Source organism: Jatropha curcas, chromosome 2 (genome assembly GCF_041381405.1).
Source record: "Jatropha curcas cultivar XTBG-Jc1 chromosome 2, XTBG_Jcur_1.0, whole genome shotgun sequence".
NCBI lineage: Eukaryota > Viridiplantae > Streptophyta > Magnoliopsida > Malpighiales > Euphorbiaceae > Jatropha > Jatropha curcas.
This window is the reverse complement of record NC_143152.1, coordinates 2574552-2584257: the sequence shown is the minus strand read 5'-3', so window position 1 is coordinate 2584257 and position 9706 is coordinate 2574552. Positions and strand designations below refer to the sequence as shown.

At 29.8% G+C, this 9706-nt stretch overlaps 1 protein-coding gene across 2 annotated transcripts; it reads right to left on the bottom strand.

Moving 5' to 3' along the window:
• Positions 1-4604: 4604 nt before the first annotated feature.
• On the bottom strand, positions 4605-8478 carry LOC105645246 (disease resistance-like protein DSC1). Of its 2 annotated transcripts, XM_089718504.1 has the most exons (6): positions 7917-8478; positions 6734-7832; positions 6355-6651; positions 5321-6265; positions 5025-5239; positions 4605-4907 (listed from the first exon to the last, which is right to left on the bottom strand). In XM_089718504.1, the coding sequence occupies exons 1-6, from the start codon at positions 8387-8389 to the stop codon at positions 4715-4717; spliced, it is 3222 nt and encodes a 1073-aa protein (XP_089574630.1). In that variant the 5' UTR covers positions 8390-8478; the 3' UTR covers positions 4605-4714. The 2 variants fall into 2 exon arrangements, with proteins under 2 accessions (XP_089574630.1, XP_012086191.1); XM_012230801.4 differs by having other exon boundaries at positions 4605-5239; positions 7917-8477.
• Positions 8479-9706: the final 1228 nt, after the last annotated feature.

Here is a 9706-nt window from a genome sequence, read left to right as displayed (position 1 = left end):
AAGAAAGAAAGAAAGAAATGGTTGAAACGTATTTTCTAAGCCTAAACACTCTTTATATATAGTTCTCAAGAAAATTCTATTATTTTTTATCATATGTAAATATATCTATATATGTAAAGTGCCTGCAGGTCTAAAATAGTTTCTATATAACCCATTCTTTCAACCATACGATCTTGTTCTTTTATAAATCATTAATTTATTTTTATTTTGTAAATTTTGATGGCTAGGGTATTATATCAATTTGACTGGTCAATAAACAACAGTGACTATCTTTTTCTTTGCCAGCCATGTGTGTCTCATGGAATCCTTTTTTCCAAGTTTCTGATCAGATTTTCAGAAATTTTTTTTATTTAATGATTTAGTTGTCAATTTTCTTAGAATATTTTAAGTATATATTTAGTCTAAAATAAAATTTTCACAAATATATATATATATATACACACATAAACGTTCACACGTGACTGTAGTCATGAGTGATAAAGAAATGCTTTAAAATGACAAAGAAATTAAATATTTGGAGTTAGTGGTTGTGATTAATCTCATTTTTTTTAACTGATATTGATTTTTTTAATACATGTGGACATATTTTCATTTATTTAATTTATTTATGAAATTTTATTCACTACACATTTAAATAGCTAATTATTTTTTAAAATTAAAAAATTAAAGTGTATGGATTGACAATATATTGAATTATTATGATTTAATTAATAAGTAGTTGGATAAATAAAAATCGCACCTAAGCTTGAAAACACATAAAAATTATTATAATCTTATACTTGAAATATAGATTAAATAATCAATTGTTTCAAATTATTATAGCTATTTGGATTGACCCTTAAAATTTCAATTGCTGATGTAAAACAATTACTAAAAAAATACTCATCTAGATACTTAAATAATTTAAAATGTTAAAGGATTCAACTCATAAAAAAAAAAAACTGGAAACCTAATTATTAAAAAAAATATAAAATTTAGAGGGTTCCTACAATAATAAAACTATATAGGACTTATTGGAATCAAAATGGGTAATTAACAAATGAATTAATTTCAATAAAAGAAGTAGAGCACATGAAATGACCTAACAACAAACAGTGACATGATCCTGATTCTTGGGTCAAATGGTCTAGAAGCAAAGACACAGACAAGACTAATTAAATGAATATACAAGTTTCTTCTTCTTGACATGAAAAGACGATCGATCACACGAGATTGATTGTTGGATTTAACGGTTGTGATTAGGAGAGAAGAAGGGAAGGTTATAGTAGGAATATTTCATAGTAGCTAATTAATATTCTATTTTGCTACCATTAGATATTAATTTAGTTGATTTAGGTGTAATGATATTTTCCACATTCTTTATTCTTTCTATCTAACGTGACAATTCCTCTAATCCAAAAATTTTCTTTCTTTTGTTTTTTCCTTCTTCCACTAAGAATCATTGATTCTATGCTTTATAGTTTCCTTTTCTTTGTTTTTTTTTTAAAAGAAAAAAATAAAGATAAGTGACTTTTTGACTTTCATTGTATCTTTCATTTCATCTATAAAAATTTTCCACAGAAGCCTCGGTTATGTATTTGACAAAGCACTTGATGCATGCCACGTCCTTTCCTTAGACTGTGATATGGACAATAATTAGCTAATTATGCTAATTACTAAATATTATTTCATTTACTGAACTTACAGTAAAAAGTAATAAAGAAAAGAATGAATAGGTTAAAACCCTATTCATTTATAAAAGAAAATAATAGTCAATTTTTCATTTTATAAAGGAAAGTTTCATTTTTCTTGGAGATGAGTATTTTTAATTTCTTTTCTATTTTCCGCAAATTTTCTATGAAAAACAGGATGATTTTTGTAACTATAAACATAGATCATGTTTGCCAATAGTTTTTTTACGTAATTTTGACTGTTTTGATTTAGTCAAAATTCTATCTTCATCGTTTAGAGTGTTTAGTATAGGATTGTTCGGTAAAATTAGCTGTTATAGTAGTATTTATCCAACAATTCCCATAATCCTTATTTTACTCTAATTCTTTTTTTTCATTTCTCTATGAAATAGAAAATGGAAAAAAAAAAAAAAAAAAGTTTTTCTGAAAAGGTACCATCCAATTCTCTTGAGAGTCTATAAACGTGGAACCAGACGGTGGGGTGATGGGTTTTGGAAGGTTATTCATATAAGATGTAAGAAGAAGAATACAGGGCACTTGGACATGATGTTAGAAGGTTCCTATTTTGGTTGGGGAGCTGAGCTTTCTTGACTTCCTACATCCTTTCTTTCTTTCTTTCTTTCTTTATATATATATAATTTTGTCAATAGAAAAAATATACATAAAATTGAAGTTGTGTGCTATATATTATAATGTATAGTTTTGTCCCTTTCAATCCATCTTCTTCACCAACCACAGCTTTATGTTCCCACTTGCTATACTGCGGCTAGTGGGGAGCATCACAGCACGCTCCACCCACATGCATGGATAACTCAGATTACTATAATTATTGTTATTATAATAGTAAATAAATATTTATTTTTGAGGAAAAAAGAAACACCATACTAGTAGTTAAAAGATTTAAGATTTTTAATCTTAATAGGACAAAAAAGATTTGTAAACAAGAGAAAATTATTCATCGGCACATGCAAATTTAAAGTAAGAGAGTCAAAGAACAAAATTTAGATAAATAAAATTAAAAAACTAATTTTTTATTAATTTATAAAGTAAATTGTTTTTAAAAAAAAATTGAATTCATGGGGCCACTCCTGCCCTCCATAATTTTATGTATAAGTGAAGGATTAATTCATAAATATATTTAGACAAATAAATTAAACTTATCAAAATAATATAGTGAGTTTGAACGAATGAGAATCTAATCTTAAGTAGTAATTTAATGTAATCAAATGTATTTCTAGTTAATTTTTCGGTAATGTTTATTCATGTGTAAATGCTATTTCTATCTTATGATGCGAGTTAATCTTTCACTATAATTATATCCATTAAATATTTTAAACCTATATCTGTATAATTAAACCTAAGTTTGGGTCTGTTCGGTAAAATTAACTGTTTTAGTAGCTGTTAGCTATTTTAATAGAATTTAGCTGTTAGCTGTGTTTAATAACTTTTTATAAAATGTTAAAAGTTAAATGTTACATGGATTAACTTTTTATAAAATGCTATCTTAATTTCTAAAAGCTAGCTCAAACGATATACTACTAAACATTATAAAAAATATTATTGTCAAAACGGTAAAAGCTATTGCGGAACACAAGTTTAGCTGGAGTGTCTTTCACTATCATAATTTCCATAAACATGTTAGGCTATATCTATGTAATTGAACCTAAGTTTAGGTTAGATTTAGTGAGAGTGTCTTTCACTATGATGGTATCCATACTGTCTTTATTTAAGAAAGGTGGACATTAACAAAAAAGACAATATTCTCTAACAATTTGGGTTTTCTGTTTCAATTTGGCATTCTTTTTCTTTGTTGTTCATTCTTTTGAGTATTGACAACCCTTATTGTTGTTAGCTACCTTGTCGTCTCCACTTTATGGCCGCTTAGTGAATATCAGAGTCAAGTTCGAGTCGACTGTAATAAAACTTTATCATTATGCCACCATTAGCTCTGTTGATAGACTGGCTTTATGGAATACGTAGCACCACACATACAAGTCTAAAACCCTTCCCTAACCTATCTAATGTAGGATTTTGTTCCCGTGGCAAAATATTTTGGTATTTTTTTATAACTTAGTTAGCCCATTTAACTTTAACAATTAGAGTCGGTTCGGCAAAATTAACTGTTTTGATAGCTGTTAGCTATTTTAATAGCATTTAGTTATTAGCTGTTTTAGTAACTTTTCGGTTACCAAAAAAAAAAAAAAATAGCGTTTAGCGTTTTGATAAGTTAAAAGTCTTAAAGTTGGACTTAGATTAGTAAGGATATTATAAAATTATATTTATGTTATTTATTATATGTGTTAATCAATTTTCAAAGCTGGATAACCAATCTTTAATTTTTATGTTTTGGTGGTCTTTGATTGTGAAGAACAGAATGAGTTATTACGCGCAAATAATCGTCTCTATAGCAAACCAAAATTTTATTCACACAATTCTGTTGTTCTTATATGTTAGACAATTTCTGGAAGAAAATTTTTGGGTATTTGTTCTCGAATAGATCAAATTCACACACTTCAAACACTTGCTTCGATATTCAGTTCACAATCCAGTAGGGAAGAAGAGAGGAAGAACAAGTTTTACTTCTTCAGTAGAATTGTTTTGGGTTTGTTAATAATGTTTTGATGTAATTGAAATTGATGGATTTTTTAAATTTTTTTTCAGTGTATGATTTATTTAATTTCATTAGTGTAATTTGTGTATTTTATTTTTTGCAGGATCTATTAGTAACAAATAAATATTTGCACATACAATTTTTTTTTTTTTTTTTTTTTTTAAAGAAAACATACAACTTTTGTTATTTGCTCAATATCAAGGTATGAAATAGTTATAAAAACGAATTGGTTAGTGTAAAAATTGAAAAACTATGATTTTGATGTAAAAAGGATTTATAGTATTTACGAAGAAAATTATTTTTTATAAATATGTACATGAAAATTTAAAAATCTATGCATGGATTATGTATCATTAATTATAAATATATACAAGTTGTTGGCATTTTCTCTTAGAATTGTGCAAACACTGAAGCATGGCTAAAAAAAGAGAGATTAGATATGGTTTTCTTTCAATCTTTTCAGGGGAGGTTGCAGATATTCCGCCTCTTCATCTTTATTTTTGCTCTTTTTATCTTTGAAGATTGGATGAACTCCACACTTAACTATCAACTCCTCGCACTCGTAGTAGTCTTCTTCTTCTTCATTATGGTAATTCATCAAGAAATGAAATGAAGCCCGGCTCAAACTGTCTTCGGAATCCCAAGAAATTGAATTAGCCCACATAAACACAGTCTCCGATTGGATTTCTACTTCATCTGGAAAACTGAAAAAACAAAAATCATTACTCCGGCTATGTCCAGACTTGCCTGTAAGAAGGGCTTTACATCTAATATTTATGAAGTCATAAGGAGGAGGAGGTCCATTGGGTGCAACCACAGCACATAAAGAGAGACCAATCAAGTCCGGCTGCCGGCCGTCGAGCATGAAAGACAAAGACGACCCATTACTGTTCTGATACCTCATACCCTCTGCCATTTTACTCCCAGCAATATGTATCCTGGCACCTCTATAGCGAGGCTGTACAAACAAAATCAAATACAGTTATTTAACTGACATGAAAATGAAATCAGAACCATTTTTATAGAGACAGACAAGGACCTGATTGTCATTGAGTAAATGTGTTGCCAATACGTCGTCCACAATTTTACTCTGTGTTTCCTGATTTATTTTCATGCAATTACAGAAGTCTAAAATGGTACGTTTCGGTTCCTGTGCTGATAAAAATGAAGTTGATACCGATTCTAGAGACGTGCAGTTTCTTGCATATAAACATGTCAGAGCCAATGGAAGATCTGGCAAATGTTCAAGTCTCTTGCAATCTCTTAAAAAAAGCCTCTCCAAATGAGAGAGTTGTTTGATGCTTGCAGGTATGGTCTCAAAATTATTTCCACTCACATTTAAGTCGACCAATGACTTCAGGGAGCAGAGACCTTGAGGAAATTCTAGCATGTCACAACCGTTAAGATAAAGTTTCTCGAGATGAGGCAGGTCTGTCAAAGGAGGCAACTTTAAACCTTTACATCCTGAACAATCTAATGATTCCAATTGCGCCCACTGATTCATGGAGGATGGTAATTTTTTTAGCCCACTTGTATTAGCATGCAATACTTTCAAAGATTCTAAATTCCCCAAGTTCTCTGGCAGTTCAGTGAGACTCGTACAATCTGACATATTGAGCAGTATAAGAGATTTCAGTTTGCAGAAAGTGTCGGGGAGAAATGTCAATTTTGAGCGTCGAAGAATAATTATTTCAAGACATTTCAACTCGCCAATTGATGATGGCAATTGTTTTATTGTGCATCCATCTAAACTCAGTTCATTTATGTTCTGAGGAAGGCAGCTTAATAAACTATCGAGAATTTTGCATCCATCTAGAATAAGTCGACGCAACTTGCTTAGATTTTGAATAGATGAAGGAATCTCAACCAAATTTGTACAGCCATTCAACTTCAAAACCTCAAGTTTTTGGGCTCTACATAAGTCTGGAATCTTATTTAGATGCTTAGAGCGGCTAAGATCAATAGATTTCAAATTTCCAAGATTCTGTTATGGAAGGATAAAAAAGGGTTAACAATAAGTGAACATATCTAAATTTCCCATTAGATACTAAAAAGAAGCATGTTAAAACATACCTGAACTCCATTCCAAAGCTCTTTAAGTTGGCTTTCTGGCATGCGAAGTTCCATGAGCTTCTCTGCACAAAAACTTGGTGGCAAAGATTTCAAAGGGTATTTGTCCCAGCAAAGAAATCTTAACTCATTCGGAAGAAATTGGAGTCCTTTAGGAAGATATATCTTCACTTCACTAGTGAATGGATTGTGGAATTCAAGCAACCTAAGATTATACATACTCTCAAAGACTGTTGGACTTAGTTCTATGTCTCTGATTTTCGACTTGTCTAATGATATTCCTTCAACGTTTCCAGTCCCCTAAATACAAAATCCAAGGAAACAATTAATTTTAGCACTGGACACGCATTTTCTGTAAAATTCAAGTATAAAAGGCCCTTACCTTTTCTCTTGTCAATACAAGATAGACGTCCTCTGGAATCCACAATCTACTACGTTCTCCAGGTTGATGAATGCATTCCAAGCAAACAATATTTCTTCCCATTTGCTGCAGCAAATCATGCATTCCCAATTTATTATTATCAGATGAAACAGTTATGAGAGACTTATCTAAGAGACAACGTATTCCAATATCTGCAAAGAATCCACAACCATTTAATATCCTTTGAACGCGAGTTCTATCCTCTCCTTTAAAAAAGCATGCAATATCAAGAAATATGCTTTGTTCACTGCTTTCTAATCCATCATAACTAATTTTCAGAACTTCCTCAATTGTTTTGTCCGGGCTGTTTTCAAGTTTTGCCAATTCCATTTCCCACTCATTCACACTTCTGTAATATAGACTGGAGCCTAAAATTTTAATAGCTAATGGAATGCCTTGGGCATAGCTTATTGCCCTTTCTGACAGCTTCATAAATTCTTCTGGTGGAGCATCTTGTTTGAAAGCATGCAAGCTAAATAACTGAATAGCTTCGTAGTCGTCCAATCTCTCAACTTCATAAATATATTCCTCAGTATCAGCGTTTTTAAGTACTTGTTTATCTCTGCTAGTTACAATAATTCTACTTCCAGAACCATACAAATCACAGTCTCCTACTAAATCCTTTACTACCTCAGAATTATCCACATCATCAAGAACAATAAGAACTTTCTTCTTCATAAGCTTGTTCCTAATGAAATTTGAAAATATATTGGGCATCCGGACTTGGAAACTTCTTATTCCCAGTAACTTGGAAAGAATTTCAGCTTTTATATGAGCTACTGTACGTTTTTCTAGTTGTTCCCTCACATTTGGAACATAGCATTGACAATCAAACTGAGAAGAAATTCGATTAAATAGAACTTCAGCAATGGTCGTCTTACCAATGCCTCCCATTCCCCATATTCCTATAGAGCGCACACATTGTGATTGAATGGCCAATAATGATTCAACTTTCTTGATTTGTGAATTGATTCCAACTAAGACAGAACCATTGAAGAACACTTGATTAAGTTTCTTCAAAATATCATTCACGATTTCCTCAATTAGCTTGGATTCAGGCCTAGAACATACAAATACCAAAATTTAGCAACTTGATCACCCCAAGCCCAAAAAAAAAAAAAAAAAAAAAAAAAAAAAACCTTACTTGGTTATGCTTGAAGCCCATCCTTTGAGATTTGCAATCCCAATCAAAGCACCTCTCCAACTCTCCACTTTGAGCAGAGAGATTCTCAATTCTTGTGTAAGTTTATCAAATGCAACCCCAAAATTTCCCTTCAAGTGTTGAACATGAGTTGGATCTACTCGGTAAAAAACTGGTATTACAATTTGTCCTTTCGTCTCCTTACATTCAACTATCTTTAAGAGGTTATCCAGACAACAAGTAGAAGAAGCATAGTCTTCTGTGAAAATGACTAAAGAAATACTTGCTTCTTCTATTTTCGAAAACACCTCTTCTCCTCCTCCAGCAAGTTCATCATCGATGATGAAAGTCTGGATCAAGTTTCGCTGTAAAGCTTTGCAAATTTCAGTTACAAAGCTCTCGCGATTATCTGCACTTGTAAAATTAAGGAACACATCGCATTTCCTCTGAGTAATGGTGGACGAAGTAGAAGCCATGAAAAAGAAAGAAGAAGCCAAAGGCAATACTAATTAATAATTCGAGGTTGGAGGTATTTTGGTTCTTGAGCTGAGCGTGGACAAATAAAAAATGATAATTTGAGAAAGACAGGACTTAGATGCACGGCTAATAAAGTAAAAGTCAAACACAAACTTAATAGTATTTGATTATGAATGGCCTATCTATTAAAAATATATATTTGGCAGTTAGATTATGATATTTGATTATAATTTAAAGATTTTAATTTGAATGTAATGTAATATATGATTTTAATATATATATATATATATATATATATATATATATATTGCTTTTTTAAAATTATTTTTCAAGGAAATTCTTAAAAAAGAAAAATTGCTTAGGATCTGTGTCCAAACTTATGGACCAAACCAATTAAATTAAAAATTTTCTAAAAAGTGTTCCAACTGTATTATCTTTTCCTAAATATATAGTCAGAAATACTCTCATTTTAATAAAAATCATTAATTTCATTGATTTGGTTTATAAATAAGCCATGACTTGATGCAGGTAAGTTTTTCCATAATTCTTAATTGTATATTTGAATTTTTTAGTGAAAAACTTTTATGTGTAAACGTACATATACTCAAACGTAGCTGTTAAGTAGTATTGTAACATTCTACGTGGCTGGGGCGGATTTTGAATAAATGGTATTAAAGTGTATATATACAAAATTTTTATTATTTTTTATTAATTAATTAAGGAATAAAGGTCAATTTGCCCCTAAACTTTGGACAATATATAATTTAACTAAAAATTAATTTTATAGATAAATTACCCCTTAAACTTGTACTTAAAATACAAACTGCCCAATTTTTATCCTAAAAAATAAATTATTTAATATAAACGAATATGATTAAAAAAGTAATTAAATATTTGATCTAAATCAAATATAATTAAAAATAAATATTTTTCTAACCAAATATTTGAATATAATCAAATCTTTTTTAATTCTATAATTTTTGTCAAATCACATGTTTATTAAATTATTTTTAAATCAAATACTGTAAATTTTTATAATTATTATCATATTCTTAAATAATTTTAATTTTCTAATTTAAAATTTTTAAATAATTTTTTATTAGTTAAAATTATATAAAAAAATTTCTTAAAAAATTTTGGCATTTTGTTTTTCTGGTGCAAGTTCAAGCAGCTAATTGTAAAAAAATTAATTTTTGAGCTGACAATATGTTGTGTTCAAATTTAGGGGACAAATTGAACGTTAATCCATTAATTAACTGTGGTATTTACATTAATTTTAATTTTAAATTATTAAAAATTCTGAAGAACCTAAAAGA